At 36.1% G+C, this 20,015-nt stretch overlaps 1 protein-coding gene and 1 long non-coding RNA gene across 10 annotated transcripts in view; one reads left to right on the forward strand and one right to left on the reverse strand.

Moving 5' to 3' along the window:
- KALRN (kalirin RhoGEF kinase) overlaps positions 1 to 20,015 on the forward strand; it is a 1,044,937-nt gene that overhangs the window by 551,604 nt on the left and 473,318 nt on the right. For all 9 annotated transcript variants that reach the window (XM_074214684.1, XM_074214682.1, XM_074214689.1 and 6 more), the window contains one exon: positions 4,782 to 4,904. In XM_074214684.1, the coding sequence (XP_074070785.1) occupies positions 4,782 to 4,904 (123 nt within the window). The remainder of the gene's footprint in view (positions 1 to 4,781; positions 4,905 to 20,015) is intronic.
- Positions 1 to 20,015, reverse strand: part of LOC141507234 (uncharacterized) — a 38,720-nt gene that overhangs the window by 2,616 nt on the left and 16,089 nt on the right. The window lies entirely within an intron of this gene.

Here is a 20,015-nt window from a genome sequence, read left to right on the forward strand (position 1 = left end):
GTTGAAGCATAGGAGAAAGCTGAATTTGAAGATAAAATATGGTGTAAAAATGGAGTCAATAGAAAAAAGGGAAATGTAATGGGAGAAAGAAAAAGGAGAGGGGGAATAGGCCAAGATATTTCATATAATAAAATTTTTCTTTATTACAATGAGCTATTGCAATGATATGGAAGGGAGGAAGGCAAGGGGGAATGAGGGAATCTTCACTCTCATCAGAGGTGGCTAGGAGAGGAAACAGCATATATACTCAATGGGGTATAGACATCTGGAGTAAGAAGGAGGGGGGAGCAGGGGGAAGGGGTGGGGATGTGAATAAAGGAGGAGAGGATGGACCATGGGGGGAGAGTGGTCAGATATAACACATTTTCTTTTTTACTTCTTGCAAGAGGCTGGGATTGGATGGCCTGTCCAGGACGATGGGGGCAGGTGGATTCTGGGCCTAAGGGGTGGTATGTGGGCTCAGGGCCTCTTGGCCCCAGGACCAGGGATCTGTCTGCTGTGCCACTCAGCTACCCTACAGCAGAGTCAGAGTGAAAGGAGAGAGAAAACCTAGTACATGGTAGTGGAGAAATACGAAAGGAGGGAGTTGGAATCAGCAATGGCAATGGTGGAAAAATATAGAAATAACTTTTGCCATGGACTTATCATAAAGAATGTGATCCACCCGTGACAGAGTTGTTGGTGTTGGAACAAAGACTCAAGCACATTTTTTATTATTATTTTGGGGGTTGGGTGCAGGCAGATGGGGCTGGATGGCCTGCCTGGGGCCGCATAGCAGGGTGATCGTTGGGTGTCTGAGGCCAGATTTGGCCCCAGGTGCAACTGGCTCAAGGGCCAATGCTCTGTCTGCCACCCAGACACCCCTACTGTTATTACTATTTTATTTTATTTTGGGTCTTTTTTTCCTTTTTTGGTTTTTGCAGGGCAGTGGGTTCTGGTGGCTTGCATGTCACATGGCTGGGTGATTGTTGCGTGTACAGGGCCGGATGTGGGCTCCAGTGCTCATGGCTCCAGGGCTGGTGCTCCGTCCATTGCACCACCTGGCCATACCTACAATTATTACTATTATTTTTTTAATTTTAATTTTTTTCTCTCCCCTTTACTTTATCGCTCTAGCAAGTCTATATTTATGGGGGAGGGGTATTTTGTTTACTCTTAAACAAGAATATTTTATTAATGTAAAAACATTATTTGTACAAAATGAGAATAAATATTAAATAAAAAAGATTAATGGACATATAAGAAATAGAAAGAGACCAAGATGGAGAGAGAAATACTAGAAAATAATTTGATTTTGGTTCCCCTCATCATCCTGTTTGCCTTTGGCTGGAAATCTTTTTACTTATTGATTTCCTTCTGAAAATGATAATAAAACATTGAAAAGAATAGCTCCATAAGATCATAAATTTAGTAACTATGAACTGACCAGAAAAGAGAATAGCATGACTATTACTTCTTCATTCTTGACATTATTCCACTGTCAGTGTAGATCAAGAATTTGTTAGCCAGTGATGCTATTACTTGAACTTCACCCCAAGAGAGATCAAAGAAAGAGGAAAAAAGATCCATATGTATCAAAATATTGGTAGAAACTCTTTTTGTGGTAGCAAAGAACTAGAAATTAAAAGGGGGGCATCAACTGGGGAGTGACTGTGATGATGTTCATCCTTCATTCTCAAAGAAGACCATGATTTCAGAGAGGTGATGCCATGACAAATACATGAACTGGATTTAATGTGAAGTTAGCAATCTCACTTTCTCCTCAAGAACCTTCTGGGTCCAGTGGCCAGCTATGAATCAGGTTGACAAGAGATAGTCCTAGATGTTGGACAATCAGGGCTAAGTGACTTGTCCAGGGACACACAGCTGGTAAGAGTCAAGTGTCTGAGACTGGATTCAAACTCCTATCCTCCTGATTCCAAGGTCAGGAACCACCTAGTTGTCCAGGGAGAGTGACTGAATAAATTATGACATATGAATGTTATGAAATAGTAATTTATCATATGAAATTCAGAAAGAGATGGTTTTAGAGAACCTGGGAAGACTTGTATGAACTGATACAGAGAACCAGATAGACTGATACAGAACCAGAGAACAATTAAAAATTAATTTTTAAAAAAATGAACAGTTTTGAAAGCCAGTGACCCTGAAGCATCTACTTCTCTCTGGAAGGGAAGATAACATTTTTTGGATTCAGCTAATGTGGGAATTTGGGGTAAATAGTTGATGAGTGAATAGAGTACAGGTCCAGACTCCTCTTCCTGATTTCAAAACTGGCCTCAGTTTCATGTCTGTAAATGAGCTAGAAAAGGAAATAGCAAACCACTCCAGTACTTTTGCTAAGAAAACCCCAAATGAGGTCATGAAGAATCAGACTCAACTGAACTAAAAAATCTGGGAATTTCTTTTCTTTGTCTATGCATATTTGTTACAAATATTTTTCTCCCTCAAGGGAAGGCAGAAGAGTTGAAAGCTTTTCAACTGAAAAAACAAAACAAAACAAAACAACGTGTTAGAGTTTGGAGAAGTTGAGTAAGTTGTTGTTTTGTTTTTTGACTGATATAACACAATGTTGTCCCTTTAAATTTTCAGATCACTTAAGCCTTCAGATCTTTAGCCACATGAAAAAAAATCCAGCCATGCCTCCCTAACCCTGGACTTAGACTTTTAGTTTTTTTTTCAATCTGGGTAAAACCTTATACTTGTCCCTTTTTCCTCCTCTCAGCCCATGTTTCTAAGCTTTTAAGATCTTGTTGGATCCTGACCAGCATTCATCATTTTAGCATAATTTTTCCCACTTTGGTGACATTGACACATTAATAATGATTGTGGTCTGATCATTCACCAAGTTTTGTAGGAATCCACTTAACTACTGTCTCCTAGGCTATAACTATCTATCTTGTCTTCAAGAATATTTAATAAGGATAAAGGGTGAAGTCCTCTTGCTTTCAACTATTTTAAGTTCCTCCCTCCCTCTCAAACATAGCCCAAATGTGCTTCTCTATACTCTTCAGAGCAAAAAGACAAACAAATGTTCCTATAGTAACTTCAGGAAGAAGCTATTCAAACTTACTTAGCATTCTTGAATGTAATCTCCCTTCTAATGCCTGAAACAGAATTGCACAAGTCAAGAAAAGAGTCCCTTTCCCAGACAAACTTGCTGAAATTTTGCTTCCAGGGACCATAGAAAAACTTTGAATCTTTCAAAAATGTATTTATCATGCAAATATCCAAGGTGATTAAATATAAGTACAACTCAATGAACCATGGCAATAAAAAATCTATCCTCAAAGTTTTCTAGCCCTGAAAGGTTGAGCTCTATCTCCTTTATTAATGAGGGTGGAAAAGGGAGGGCCTGGAAAGAGGAAGTCAAGTCTCAAGATTTTTTTTAAGTAAGGATTAGCCATGAGTGCAAAGAGCAAAGGTGCCAAAATTCATTTATGATCTGAATGTTTTACATAATTCAATTCTTCTGTGCCAGTCTCCAGACTTTGAAGGTTTTCTAAAAAGGCTTATATTTTACTGGATTTATGATTGTTTTTGTTGTTCAGTACTTCATATATTTGGGGAAAGGAATAGCATATAATTCTAATATTTTTGCAAAAAACTCTAAATGGGGAGGCTAAGTGGTGCAGTGCATAGACCACCAGCCCTGGAGTCAGGAGTACCTGAGTTCAAATCCAACCTCAGACATTTAATAATTACCTAGCTGTGTGGCCTTGGGCAAGCCACTTAACCTTATTTGTCTGGCAAAAAACTAAAAAAAAAAAACCTCTAAATGGAGTCATGAGAAGTCTAACACAAATAAAATGACTGAATAACAAGAACAACTTCATATATAACTTATGCCTATAAGGTGAATTCATAGGTAATTGCTGGGAAGATAGAATAGACACTAATATAAACTACCAAATTAATTTCCTAAATCACAGGTTTCATCTTGTCACTCTCCTATTAAAAAATCTTCATTTTCTCTCATTTCCTGAGAGACATAAACTCCTTACTTTGACATTTAAGGCCCTCTATAATCTCATTCCCATTTGCTTATTTATCTTTTTTCATGTAGAATAGTACTTTTTATCTTTATTTCATATAATATTTCATAAGATCATAAATTGGAAGCTGGAAGAGTCCTTAGAGGTCATTGAGTTCAGTCCTTCATTTTACAAATGCAGAAATTAAGAATCAGAATGGTTTATCATTTTCCTAGGGCCAGTAGATAGACTAACCCATGGTCCTTTTTTTGGAATACACTTACTCCTCATCTCTGCTTCTTAGGACACTGAACTGTCCTAGTTCTTCCTTCTCTCTCCTCTAAGAAATTACTTTGATTATGTTTCTCTTTGTCTATGTATTACTTTTAGAAGAATAAAAGCTCCTTGAGGTCAAGATATTGACATTGAATCCCTAGTAACTGAGAGGGTACCTTTTTGTATGTCCTAGACCCATTTGTTAGTCTGATGAAGCTTATGGACTCCTATTTGGATAATATTTTTGAATGTATAAAATAAAACACAAAGGATTAAAAGGAAATCAATTAAATTAAAATAAAGATGCAAGTTTTTCTTCATTCAAGTTCATGGACTCAATAAAATCTATCCTTGAAGGTATCAAATTTAAGTCCCTTCCTAAACATATTAGGTGCTTAATTAACATTTGTTGAATTTAATTGAATTGACTCAAAGATAAGATGAATTTGCTTGGTTAGGGACTGATGCTCTTTCCCCTCCATTAGCCATTTCATGATGAGAAATAATTGTTGATGGCCTTTTTTTCATCAGGTGCTGGACTGGATTGAAAACCATGGTGAGGCCTTTCTCAGCAAACACACAGGCGTTGGGAAGTCCCTGCATCGAGCCCGGGCCCTGCAGAAGAGACATGATGACTTTGAAGAAGTGGCTCAGGTGAGGAGTAATGTGGTCTAAGGGGAGACATGACACACATTTAGACTTTCACATCATTGTTTCTTTTCTTTCCCCTTTCAATCTCTTCTACTGTAAATTTTGGCCAATGGTGGAGTGTCCTTTGGTTGATAATCCATAGTCTCTAAAAGAATCTTGGCATCCTGCACTCTCTGCCTTCTTCTCTGAGGGAAGGAGGTTTACCTATATTCTTGAGTCACTAGGAAATCATCTTTAAAAGAGATGCTGACAAGATGGAATGACACCTACAGGCAGAAGCCTGTCCACTAGGAAGTACTGATGCCTGACTGTGAGCTCCTGGGTAGAGCTGTGAATGATTTTGCTTCACACTTTATTTCCTCCTTCTCTTCTTCTCCTTACTCCTTCTCCTTTCTCTTCTTCTTCCTCATCCTTCTTTTCCCTCCTCTTCCCCTTCTGTTCTCTCCTCTTTTCTCTTCCTTAACAGTGTTTTGAACATTATCACTATCAACCCCATCACCATTTTCATCACGACCATCATTTGATCATCAGGACAGGTCTTGTATATTGGGGTCTCCAGAAGGATCCCCAAACAGTCAACACTACTGTCACTCTGCCATTGGAAATTGATTCTTGGTATCTTAAAAAAATTTTTTCTTTTCTATGAAATACTTTTGAAAAAGATCACACCTTCATTCATTATCAACTATACTTTAAAATTAATATACTTGTTTTCCATAGTTTCCTCTTCTATAAAATGAGTTAGAAAAGGAAATGGCAAACCACTTCAGTATCTTTACCTAGAAAACTTTAAAATGGGACCACAAAGAATCAAACACAACTAAGCAACAACAACAATAAAGTTGGTTAATTGTATGAATATTCAGTAGCTATCCAACTGATAGTGTTGTATGACTGAATCTTGGAATATTGTGGCTTCTAAGGAATTAAAAATTAGTATTGTACTGGAGATTAATGGAAAGGTATATGGTATATGTAAACTGCAACAGATAACCACAAGTTACTTTGAAGAACTATAATAAAATATGTCATCATTGAATTACATGAGTCAAAACAGAAAGTGCTCTGACCATGGGATAAGAATAAGGATAATATGTAGACAGCCCAAGTGCTCCAGTGGTCTCATTATAATGTCAAGGAAAAGGACCTTAGATGAGCAGACTTATAGAAGAGCATGAACAAGATATACTGAAGATGGACAGGCATGGATGATTCATGATCAGCATAGCTAGAGATAACTTTCATATCAGTGAGAGAATAGATCCATTTGAGTAAGTATTTGAGATTACTATTCAATGTTAAATTCTTAGTAAGACATTTATTATTATCATTAATAATAATAATGGTACAATAGTAATAATGCAGATAATCCTTCTCCCACCTGCTCCCTGGGACAGCAATCCCTTTAACCAGAAAAGCTTCTCATACTACAATTAGAGATAAAAGGCTAAAAAGGTAAAAAAAAATAGCCTCTGGCAGAAGCAGCATTACTGATTTCAGATCCCTCCCTAAGACTAGAGTTTGATATAAAGGGAGGGCAGACTGAATTGGGGAGGGAAGTGAAATCAAGGGGGAAAGGGTTGCAGAAAGATGGGGGTTTTACCATTTTGCTCAGCTCAGACCAACCTGCAAATGAAACAATAACTAGTGCTCATAGAGACAAGGTTCCTTTTGCTTGTGCTGCCTGGTTTGGTTCAGAGGTGGAATATTTCTTTTTGAAGGATTGAGGGCTCTCTGGGACTTCCTCTGAGGTCAGTAGTTTGAGTAGAGATTTCTCTTCTGAAAAGGAGAATGGCAGATGTGGCCAGCAGAAAATGGAGCAAGTAAAAGATCAGAAATACATCACCCCTCAAGGCTTCCTTATAAATATGCCTCCTGAGTAGATAGATCTTGCAGACTAGAAATAAATCCTCCATCTTTACTCCACTGTAGAAAATTGCTTTCTGTTGTCTCCCTTCATTTTGGGGGACTCTGAAGGCAGTTAATGAATGTATAGCAGAGTAGTTCAGCTGAATGGATTTCTTAGGTGGCATCAAGGGACTATCCTTGAGTCAAGTAAAAATGAGACAGGATGGGAATATCATCTGCCTTGGGCATCCTTTGGAGTGTTTAATATTAACATCATCCCTAGACAGAGACAAATGGGAAATCTAGATGGAGGTTGAGGATTTTTATTTGTTTATTTGTTTGCAGTATAACCAGAATATTTATTAAAGCTGGAAGGAATCTTAGAGATGATTTACTTCAGCTCCCTCATTTTACAGAGGAGGGAACCGAAGTTTAGGCAAATGAAGTGACTTATCCATTGTCACACACTTTCATGTGAAAAGGACTTATTTCTTCATTTTACAAATCAGGAAACTGAGACCCATAGAGGAAAAAATTACCTTCTCAGGGCCTTTTGGTTGATATGTGGCAAAGTCAAAACTTGAACCCAATTCTTTGGATTTCAAGTACTGTGTTATTCCATGCTTTTTCTGGGCTCTGTTTCTTTTTAAGGCAGATGGAAGGGACTAGGCATACAAGCAGAGGTTTTTATTTTTTTCTTAATTTTTAATTTCATTTCTTTGCTGTTCTATATCCTTCCCTTCTTCCCCAATCATTGAAAAAGCAAGAGATAAACTATCCATTATTTATATATTTGTATCTATCATCTATCTATCTATCTATCTATCTATCTATCATCTTTCTTTCTTTCTTTCTTTCTTTCTTTCTTTCTTTCTTTCTTTCTTTCTTTCTTTCTATCACAGTTCCTTATTAGTCATATTACAGGGAAGGCAAGGCAAGAAAATAAGGGAGGGGGAAAATATTTCAGTCTTCACTCTAAGTCCATCAGTTCTGGTATCAGATAGCATTTTAAATCATTAGTCCTTTGGAATTAGGGTAATTGTTGGATTGAGTTGCTAAGAGTTAATAAATTTTTCACAGTTGATTTTCCTTCTATTATAATTGTTATTATATAGATTGTTCTGTTTTTCCTCATTTTACTTTGTATCAATTCATATCCTTCCAAAGTTTTTTTTCAATCTATCCTCTTCATTAATTTTTACAACACACTAGTAGTCCTTCATGTTCAGTTTTTCAGCTATTCTTTTTTTTGAGACTCCCTCTCTTGTCCAGGTTAAAAGTACAGTGATCACACATGGGCACAATCCCAATACTAATTAGCTCAGAAGATGTGACCAGCTCCATTTTTCTATTCTCGGCCACATTTCTCCTAAATTAGGGAAATTGGTGACCTCACACTCACAGAGGCTTGGCATTTAGTGTTAAACTTACCAAGGATGCCATATTGGTTTTAACTGTACTGCATCTCACAGCTCCCAACTCAAATATTCTACCAACCTCACCCTCCCCAAAATCAGGGACCACAAGTGTGCACCATCATGCTTGCATAGTGCTGAGGAAATACAAGGATAAAAATGAAATAGTCCCTGGCCTTAAGATACTTACATTTTTCTGGATAGGTGCAATCTTTATGCAAGGAATCAAATGTGAGATCATTTGAGGAAGAAGAGAACATCAACAACTGGAAGGTCTTCTAAATAAAAGATGGCACCAAAGCCAAACCTTACAAGGAACCAGATTTCAAAAAATCAGAAAGGAGGAGGGAGTGCATTCCAGATAATAAGAGGCAGATTTTCCCAAATGTCAGATGGCATGTCAAATTCAGAAAAAAACTAGAAGACTGTTGACTAAAAGTCAGAATGGGTAAAAGACAGGAATATTAAATGGGTAGAGTCATATTGTATTATGTTGTACCATGAACTATATTATATTAGTCACCAGGCACTTATCTATGTGCCAGATACTCTATTAAGCACTGGAAATAAAATTTTGTTGTTGTTGTTCAGTTGTTTCAGTGGACTTGACTTCTCATAACCCAATTTGGGATTTTCTTGGCAAAAATACTGGAGTAGTTTGCCATTTCCTTCTCCAGCTCATTTTGTTGATAAGCAAACTGAAGCAAACAGGATTAAGTGACTTATCCAGAGCTGCACAGCTAGTAAATACTTGAGGTCATATTTGAACTCAGGTCTTCCTGACTCCAGGTCCAGTGTTCTATGCATAGCATGACTTAGCTGCCTCAGAAATATATCTGCAATAAATGAAATACTCTCTGTATGCAAGGAGTTTACATTCTAATAGTGGAGACACTAGACTATATCTAAATATATGATTAATAATTATGGAGAAAATAAATACAAAGGAGTTAAATTCTAGATTGTTAGGGTGGGGGTGACACTAGCCATTGGGGGTATTAGGAAAAGTTTCATTTAGAAGCTGTTCTTGATCTGTATCTTGAAGGAAGAGAATGACTTCTGAGGTTCAGATAAGGAAAGATCGCAGTCTAGGCACAGGAGATGGCCAGTTATATATAATATGATATCATATCCTAATTTGTCTTTAGAATTCCAGTCCCTTATCAGTAACTACCCACTGAATAATTTGAATTTACTGTCCTATAGGCATCTCAAAATCAATTGATCCAAAACAAAACACATTATCTTCTTCCCTTTTCCCATCCCACCCAAAACATGTTCTTCTTCTAAAATACCCTGTTTCTGTTGAGGGTACCATCCCTCAGTCACAGATATAATTCTAAAGCTATCTTCCACTTCTTCCTTGTCCTCACCCCCAATATTTATTCAATTGCCAGAGCCTTGTCAACTCTACTTTCACAACATCTCTCTCCCATCTGTCCCTGTACATCACTTCTCCCCTGGACCACTTCATTGGTATCCTAAGTAGTTTTTTTTTTTTGTTTCAACTGTCTTCTCTGCTCTAATCCATCTTGCACAGAGTTGCTAAAATGATTTTCCTAAAGAAGAGTGGCATTTCATTGCCCTATTTAATGAACTTCAGTGTCTACCTACTACTTTTTGGATCAAATATAAAGTCTTCTGTTTGACATTTAAAGCCCTTTACAACCTGACTTAATAGTACATTTCCAGTCTTATTACACATTGCTTTCTTTTATGAACTCTTCCATCTACCAAACTCACCATCTTACTGTTCCTCATAAATGATGCTCTTTCATCTCCCTGTCATTGCACTGTTTGATGTTTGCCTAGTATACACTCTCTCCTTTCCTCTACCTCTCAGAATCCCTATTTTCCTCTAAAACATAGCTCAAGAATCACTTTCTATAGGAAACTTTCCCTAATCTCCCTAACTGCTCATGACCCACCCTACAAAATTGCCTTTTGTTTATTTTTGCCCATATTATATTTATGTGTATATTTATAAATTTATGTATAATATATACATATGTATGCATGTATACATACACAAAATGTTTATAGCATACTATAGTGATGTGTGTTTTATAACACATGTGTTATACATATGTGTTTATATAGATATGTTGTTTTAGTTGTATCAGACTCTTCATGACCCCATTTGGTGTTTTCTTGGCAAAGATACTAGAGTGGTTTAGCATTTCTTTCTCCAGTTCATTCTACAAATGAAGAAATTAAGGCAAACAGAGTTAAGTAACTTGCTCTGGGTCACGTAGCCAGTAAACAACTGAAGTCAGATTTGAACTCATGAAGATGAATCGTTTTGGTTCCAATCTCATTATTCTATCCATGCTATCTAACCACCTAAAATATATGTATATATATATATATATATATATAATATATATGCATATATATATGACATATGTCTCTATATAGGAATATATACTATATTATATATATAGAAATATGTCTCTATTTACACAGAAGCATATATAAATATGTGTGTGTGTGTGTGTGTGTGTGTGTGTGTGTGTGTGTGTATGGATACATGCTGCCTACTTTGTTAGAATGTAATTTCCTTGAAGGTGGGAACTGTTTCCCTCTCTAATTGCATCCCCAGCACACTTAGTGTTAGGGACCTAGTAAGACTTTAAAAAATACCTTTTAATTGTTTGATTGCAGGGCTTAAATGCAAGAATAAAGAATTTTCCTTTCATCTAAGAGATGATAAGGAGTTATTAATTTTTTAACAGTCAAAAGTCTTTGAATTATATGGTCAGACCTTTGCCTGAGAAACATTATCTTTTCTGAAATGTATAGAATGGTCTACAGAGGGAAGATATTGGAAATAGCTAGACTAAGAGATGCTGAGGAAATGAGCTAGGGGGTGGCCATATGAGAGAAGAGAAGGCAATGGAGGTGAGAATGTTGTAAAAGGCAGAGTTAACAGTTGTTTGGATTTAGAGCTTAAAATAAAGAAAAGGGTCAAGGACAACTCTGAAGCTTTGTACCTTAATGATAGGAAAGATGGTGGTACCCTCAACAGAAATGAGGAAGTTTGGAAGGAAGAGGAGGAAATGAATAACTTCTATTGGGAATGTTAATTTTAAGATAATTGTGATAAAATGGAGGGCAGCTAGGTGGCACTATAATGCACAGAGTGCTTGGCCTAGAGTCAGAAGGATGCAGCTCAAATCTGGTCTCAGGACATATTAGTTGTGTGACCCTGGGCAAGTCACTTAATCCTGCGTGCCTCAGTTTCCTCATCAGTCTAACAAACTGGAGAAGGAAATGGCCAGCCACTTCAGTATCTTTGCTAAAAAATACCTAAAGGAGTCATGAAGAGTTAGACATGACTGAAAAGACTCAACAGCAATAATAAAACACATATTTTTATTTTAATTATACTTATATATGCATATTATATACATACACATACATACATGCACACACACACACACACACAAACTTAGTTTGGTGGTTTCATATTCTCATTATTTAGTCCCCTTTTCACTATCATAGGCAGCAATTTAGCTGACCCTTTTCATCTTATGCAATTCTTTTCTAGCATCTTCCACAGGAGCTCCACAGACCAATTATCTAATGCAATGAAGATATTCCTCTGGGTCTTTTAATATATTATAGATACTAGTGCAATGCATGAATGGTTGTCTTTTATCTGATTCTACATTTCCTTTGGGTCTTTAGTTTTTCCATTCTAGAACAATTAGACTATTAGAGCTAAAGGGACCTCAGAGATCATCAGTAGAAAAAGGGAAAAAATGCTAAATCTTACAGTCAGGGACATGGGTTCAAATCTAGACTTTGCCTCATACTATCTAGGTGACAAGTCATTTTATCTCTATAGGTCTGTTTTCTCATCTCTAACTTCAGGATCTTTGATTAAATCAGTGGTGTCCAACCTAAATAAAAACAGATTACCGTGGGCATGTTGACTTAGATAATCACAAATCAGCATTATCTATAGTGTACTATATTTTTATTTTGTTAAGTATTTCCCAATTACATCTTAATCTGGGCTACCCTTTTGTACCTGTGATAGGTCATCTCTGAGCTAAATGACGTCTAAGGTCCCATCTAGTTCTAAATCTGTGGTGCAATGCCTAAATTTACAACTGAGGAAATTAAAATTTTTTTTAATGTCCCAATCCCTGTTCTACCCAAGGATGAATGAATGAAAATCATCTATTAAGCAAGTGTTTACTATAGTCTAAACATTGCATTAGGAGGTAATTATGTGCCTCTTATTTAGTGGCCATGATTGGCAGAAATGGGATCATTTCAAGAGAGAAGTCAACATATTCCTGAGGACCCTACCCTAAATCTTCAAATGATGATGGGAAGGGAAAGGAACAAATATTTATTAAGAGAATGGTGCTAGTCACTATGCTAAGAATTTTACAAATATTATCACATTTGACCATCACATAGCCCTGTTATTATCCCTATTTTACAGTTGAGGAAACTGAAGCAGGAAGAGATTAAGTGATTTGTTTACCCAGATTCACACAGCTAATTAATGTCTGAGGCTGGATTTGACCCAGTTCTCTATCCACTGCATCACTCAGATGACAAAAAGGATGCATTGGGAAATGTAGGTGGGATGAAAAAGAAAAAAAAAGAAAAAATAATCTTTAGAAATAGTCTTGATAATGTTATCATCACATAACATACAGAAAAGGGGAAAAAAGGGGCGGCTAGGTGGCGTAGTGGATAGAGCACCGGCCTTGGAGTCAGGAGTACCTGGGTTCAAATCCGGTCTCAGACACTTAATAATTAACTAGCTGTGTGGCCTTGGGCAAGCCACTTAACCCCATTGCCTTGCAAAAACCTAAAAACAAAACAAAACAAAACAAAACAAGAAAAGGGGAAAATGTAAGAGAATTGGAGAAATCAGGAAACAATTAAGGTTGAACACAAGATCTAAACAAACCTGTTCAGATGGGGTGAGATTCAGCTGGTGAATGAAATGAGAATGGCAAGTCTAATGCAGTATGAGCATTAGTGCCAGTCATTGGATAAGTATAAAGTACGAAGGAATACTGGAAATTCCAGTACTTTACTTTTAGGAGTTTGGGAAACTGAATAGATGATAGAGTTCCTGGATTGCTAGACTGAGATATCTGGACATGATACAATTTTTATTGGGTAGCTTTCTCCCAAGGGGAATGATGTGATGAAAATTGTATTTTAAGATTAATCTATTTCAGTAAGTCTCATTTTTTTCCTGAAGATGGCACTACTTGTTCAGGTAGGATATGGGGCCATAAGAAAAGTAACTGGAAACCCAACCCTGAAGTCCACTGCTTCGTATGTCATCTGAGTTATATTCCACAGGGGAAATTTGATGTAGTAGAGAGAGTGTTGTTCAGTTTAGAGGCAGAAAGATCTGAATTCAAACTCTGATTCAGTTGCCTATTAGCTGTATGACTCTGAGCAAGTCACTTTATTTCACTTGATCTTAAGTTCACTCTGTAAAATGGGGAAAAGAGTACCTACCTCATGGGGCAACTGTGAAGATTTAATGAGATTTTTATATGTCTGTGTGTGTGTGTGTGTATGTATATATATATATATACATATATAAAATACATACATTTATATATTATTTAGTCATTTCAGTCATATCATATCTTTGGGGCTCAAAAATATCAGTCTTAAAAGAACTGGAAATTGAGGAGATGCCCATCAGTTGAGGAATGACTGACAATTGTGGTATGTAAATGTAATGGCATGCTATTATTCTATAAGAAACAATGAACAGGCAGATTTCAGAAGAATCTGGAAATGAACTTACTTGAACTGATGCTGAGTGAAATGAGCAGAACCAAAAGAACACTGTATACAGTAATAGGAACATTGTGTGATGATCAACTCTTATAGACTTAACTCTTCTCAACAATACAGTGATCAGACACTTTTAAAAGACTTGTGATGGAAAATGCCATCCACATCCAGAGAAAGAACTATGAAGTCTGAATGCAGATCAAAGGACACTATTTGTACTTTTTTTAAAATTTACTTTTTTTTGTTGTTCCTTTCTTATGGTTTTCCCTTTTATTCTGATTTTTCTTTCACAACATGGCAAGTATGGAAATATGATTAACATGATTGTGCATGTATAATTTAAAAATATTAGAGCTTTGCTCAGGAAATATTAAGTGATATGTGACTAGAAGCAAGGGAAAGAGATGATGAAATCTTTGAAATGCCTTTCTCATCCTAAGTAACTAGAATTTTCCACAGCCTTCCTATACGATGTTGTAAGGGAGATGAGTATGAGGGTAAACTTTCTTTCAGCTTGGTAGTTAAGAGTATCAGACCTGGAGTCAGGAAGACCTGAGTTCAAATGTGAATTCAGACATTTATTTACTAGTTATGTGGCTCTGAGCAATCTTTGTTTGCCTCAGTTTCTCCATCTATAAAATGAAGATAATAGTAGCAACTATCTCCCAGAGTTTTGTAAGAATAATTATAAAGTGCTTACCATAGTGTTTAGCACATAGCAGTATTAACTATTATTATTATTATTATTATTTTACTTTGGTGAAAATGGTTGAAATTATCCTCAAACTATCCAAATTTATCAGGTTCCATAGAAACAGCCAAGTAGGAATTAACAGAGCCATTATTTGTCTGGTACTATGAGAGGGTTGACATTGGAATGTAAAATATATCTAAGACACAATCCTGACCCCTAAAGAGCTTAGAAGGAGAAAGCTAAGTTTTAAAGACATAGTATTCCAGATCTTGGTGTTTACTCTTGGGTACCATGTCATAGTCTGAATAGTTTAGTTTCTCCTAGCATGCTTTCCCATTTGAATTATACTTTTTCTAATAAAAATAAAATATATTAAAACAACTGAATATAAATCACCAATATTTGTATAACATTAAAGGGTGTGCAATATAGAAAAGATTTAAAGGAAAGATATGTTATGTGGGTATGATTAAACATGTTATTAATCTTTACTCTTATTAATCAATTAATGTATAATTGATTGAGTAATTATGTTAGTGAATTAATTTATTCTAACCCTGATTTAATGTAGACTTGAGTAGAGCAGAATATTTTAATTCAACCCAAATCTTTACTGGAAAGATATGAATGATATATCTGTACAATTTTTATTTTTAAATGTTTAAAAATATTTTAATAATGAAAGACAGCATGGCATAGATGGAAAGAGATGGATTCAAATCTTAACAATGGCACATATTACATGTGTAACCACTTCAGGTCTCAATTCTATTTTTTTTAATTTAATTTAATTTTAAATTGATGGAATAAAATAAGCATTTTCATTACATGGTATAATAAAAAGATGATTACACATGAAAGTGAAAATCTCCATGTACAACTTGCTATTCCTTTCAAATATACAACAAAAATTATCACATAAATTTCTTTCATCTTTCCTTTTTTCTCCCCCCCACCCTAAAGATGACTGTCATGTATATGTATGTGTGAGTATGTGAGTCCATATTTATATATGTATGTAAAAATATTCTATACATATTTCTATTTATCAGTTCTTTCACTGGATGCAGATAGCATCTTCCTATATCCTTTAAAGTTAATTTTGATGCTTTTAATATATAACTTATTTGCTTAAAGACATTCTTAAAACAACATTGCTATTACTATATATAATATTCTCTTTATTCTTCAGCTCTCAATTCTCTAGGCAATTCTAGAAAACCATATGCTAGTTATCAAAGGTGTTTGTCTGCATTATCAGAGGGAATTTCCACATCCTAGGTATCCCTTTATGATTGAAATCATGAGTCTAATTTCTACATCACTTTCATTTTAAAGACAGAAGAGCATTCCTTTATAACAAGTCATAAGAAAGAGGGGGGAAAAAATCAGCTCAGCAGAACTAGCCAAACCTCTTTCCTCTACTACTTCAAAGTGTATAAATCTTCCCATGCTTCTCTTAAATTTTTCATATTCACTTTTTATTATGGTGCAAGAATAACATTTCATTGCATTTATTTACTGGAGTTTTGGGGGTTTTTTGTTTTTTTATTTTAGGTTTTTGCAAGGCAAACGGGGTTAAGTGGCTTGCCCAAGGCCACACAGCTAGGTAATTATTAAGTGTCTGAAACCAGATTTGAACCCAGGAACTCCTGACTCCAGGGCCAGTGCTTTATCCACTGTGCCACCTAGCCGCCCCTATTTACTAGAGTTTTTAAACATATTCTAATCTATACACATTCTATAATATTTACATTTCTTTGTACTATAAAAGGGATATTGTTAATATTTTAGTGTGTATAAGACCTTTTTCTGTTTTTGACAGTCTAACAATGAAATCTAAAGATGTGGATATTTTAGACAATTTTGTAGCCTAATACTGCTTTTCAGAAGGCTTGGATCAATCCATAGTCCCATCAATAATATATATATATATATATATATATATATATATATATATATATATATATATATATAAAAGTATCTTTTGTTGTACAATCCTTCCAACTTTAGTGATTCTTGCAAATTTGTAGGATATACAGTAAAATCTCAGGGTTGTTTTTCCTTATTATTATTAGTCTAAAGCAATCTTTATTGTCCAAAATTTTGAGCATTGTTCATTTACTTTTACTCTCTGGGAAGGGGGTGGGGAAATGTTAGGATTTTTAGGTGTTGAACTAGGGACACAATCCCAATATAACTTGGTTCCTTCTTTGGCATTAACTGTTTTATAGGAAAAAAATGTTTCCCATGATTGCTTTCTGTTTTTCTAAGAAAAAAGGATTGAGGTAAACTTCCTATTTTCCCTTATCAGCTGAACATTCATTCACTGTTCCTTCATCATTACTCTTCCATAATAAAATGCAAAAACAAACCATGATCACATTTTGTTCCACATGTTTCCCAGTATGATTTCCCTATGATTTCCTTTTTCCAGTCAAAACAAAGATTTTTTTTTTCTTTTCTTCCCTGCTTCTCTTCCTTAATCCTTTTTTGGGTATCATTTCTAAATAAAAAGTTCTTAATTTATTAAACATTAACCTCCTCAATTGCTCACCTCTACCCCCTACATTTTGGCAACTTTGGGGGATTGGGACTTGAGGACAAGAATGTCATAGTAGCAACCACCAACAAATACATTATAGAAAATATGTTCTTTATTGACTCCAAATCCATCCTCTATCTATTGGTTGTTTGCAAAGCACAGATCATTTGTGGGTCATTTGTTGGTCAAAAACCATCATTTTCTTGAAGACTTTCAATGAATATAAATCCACTACTTCTTGAAGTCATTCATTTTCACTTGTAAATATAAGTACAATTGTTTAGATACTTCTTATATCAAATCTGAGAGTTCCTTTTTGCAACTTTTACCCATTCAGTCAATCAATCAAACAGATGTTTGCTAAGTACCCACTGTGGGTTGGGCAACTTGATAAACTTTGGGGATTCAAATACAAGAATGAGAAAAAAAATCCTCCCTTATAATGAAGTTACATTCTAATTAAGGAGATAAATATGTGTCAAAATATAATTGTATAAAGTTAATAAATCTAAATATACACAAAGTAGTTAAGTGCAAAGTAGATTGGGAAGGAGGCAATAGCAGTTGGGGGTGGGGAGGGAGGGAGGTAATCAGGAAAATTCATGCATAAGATGGTGATTGGAACCTTAGGGGAAAAGAAGAGCTCTTTGAGGGGGAGATGAGGAATACTGGTGTGTTTGACTGACACAATCTCACTCAGTCTTCCCTTTCCTTGGATTGGAGGGTTGGAGGCTAAAGTACCAAACTCTTTCTAATATCTTTCTCTGTGAAAGTCTGAAACTGGACTTTTGGACTCACTCCTCTCCTCATTGACTGTCATATACTGATTTCAGCTCCATAGTTTTCAGGGCACTTCCCTAGTCTGCTCCCCTCCCCCTTTTCTTATCTCCATTTTTGTTATCTCTGCCCAATAGACTGTAAACTCCTGAAGGGCATGGATTGTCTTTCTATTAATTGTCTCATCTGTGCTGCCCACTAGATTGGTACCCCTTTCTTACTTGTTTACTGCCTTTGTGACCTCTGGCAAGTCAAGTATCCTCTCTGGGACTCAGTTTCTTCATATGTAAAATGAGAGGGTTGATTAGATGAACTCTGAGGTCACTTCCAACTCTAGAGCCATAATTCTGTGCCAGCTGTTGGGAATAAATTTTTGGCATTATTGTAAGTAGCTGCCAAATAAATGCTTGTTGCATTGAATTGAATTGAAGTTATAGATAGGCAGATGTCAGGTTAAATAAGGAAAAACTTTCCCAACAACTAGAGCAATCCAGAAATGAAATGGACTGCTTTGGGATTTTTCCTTCACTGGCTATCTAATGACTGCTTGTCTTAGATAATGGGTAATGACCGAATATAGATGATTGTATATTAAGAATTGAAAGGGGAATTGAAAGGTTTTCTTTTCCAAACCACTCACTGCACATTGCATGATTGTATTCAATTCAACACACATTTATTAGGTCCTTGATTATTGTCAAAGACTATTAGATACTGAGAATAGAAAACCAAAGATGAAACATTCCTGCCCTCTTGGAGCTTGTACTCAACTAGAATGAAATGACGTAGATCAATGTGGACAAAATAAGTTAGGGTTTGTGAGTGGGAGAGAGTTCTAACAAGGGCTGGCTCCAAGTGGGAGGCAACATTTGACCCAAATCTTGAAGGGAGCTGGGATTTCAAGAGGTAGAGGTGAAGGGGGAAAGCATCCAAGCATAGGGAAAACTAGTCTGCATAATGACAAGAGGTCAGGACAGAAGGTCAAGCCTGAGGAATCAAAAATAAGTTTGTTTGGAATGTAGAATGATGAGAAGACATATGAACTCAGTCTAGAAAGATAGACTGGGGCCAGAAGGTGAAGGGCTTTAAGTGGGGAAAAAAAGAAGAGTTTGCATTTGATCCTAGAAGTGGTAGTGGTTGTCACTGGAACTTCTTAAGCAGAGGAGAAAAATGATCCTTTAAAGAATAGTAGTTTGGTAGCTATGTGGCAGTAACAGTGGAAAGAGAAACTGGAAACAGGGCAACCAAGGAAGAGGACAATTTGACAGGATTAAAATAGGAACCATGGTTAAACAGTAACAATTAATCTGAAACAAATAAATAAAAGGTTGCCAAGCCCTATTCAATTCTTTGGTGTCCACCTTCACCCAACTCTCATTTGTATCTCCAGAAAGCTGTAACAGGCACAGTGGTCACACCCTAGCAAAATCATCTCTCTAGACAGGACCTGTTGGTGAGTTAGGGGGATGTCCACCCCAAGCATGTGAAGATTTCTGGCAGAATGGTCAGATGACAACAACTGGTTCCAGTGTCCATGAAGGAGACTGAAGCAACTGTTGAGGAGCCCTTAGAGCTTGACCAAACATCTAAGATGTCAAGGACATCCAGTGAAGCGGCCATTGTTAGTGGTCTTGACTTTTGTCCTGCCATTGGACTTTGATGATTCCAGAAGAGTGAGGCTAATTGACTTTGGTCCACTCTGCCTCACTGAAGTCCAATTCATATAGAAGTCAGATATATCATCTTGTGAAGTCATTGGTCCTCTTATTATAAAACTTTTATCTTGTTTAACTTTTATCACAAGTATGACAGGTAACAGAAATTACTAGAATGCCAGGGAATGTCCTGAATCCTCTTTCTAAAAGTCTTCTGTTGGTTCAGCATTAACCAAGGATAAATTAGGGGAAAAAAATGCTTCTTGACCATTTAGAAAGGTAGTGAGAATGAGTAGATGTCCAGAGGAAAGAACCCTGGACTTGGAGACTTGAGAAGTTGGATTTGAATCCTAGGGTTACTGATTAGAGACTAGGTAGAGTGAGCTATAG

The sequence above is a fragment of the Macrotis lagotis genome, chromosome 1 (assembly GCF_037893015.1).
Source record: "Macrotis lagotis isolate mMagLag1 chromosome 1, bilby.v1.9.chrom.fasta, whole genome shotgun sequence".
NCBI classification, from domain to species: Eukaryota; Metazoa; Chordata; class Mammalia; order Peramelemorphia; family Peramelidae; genus Macrotis; species Macrotis lagotis.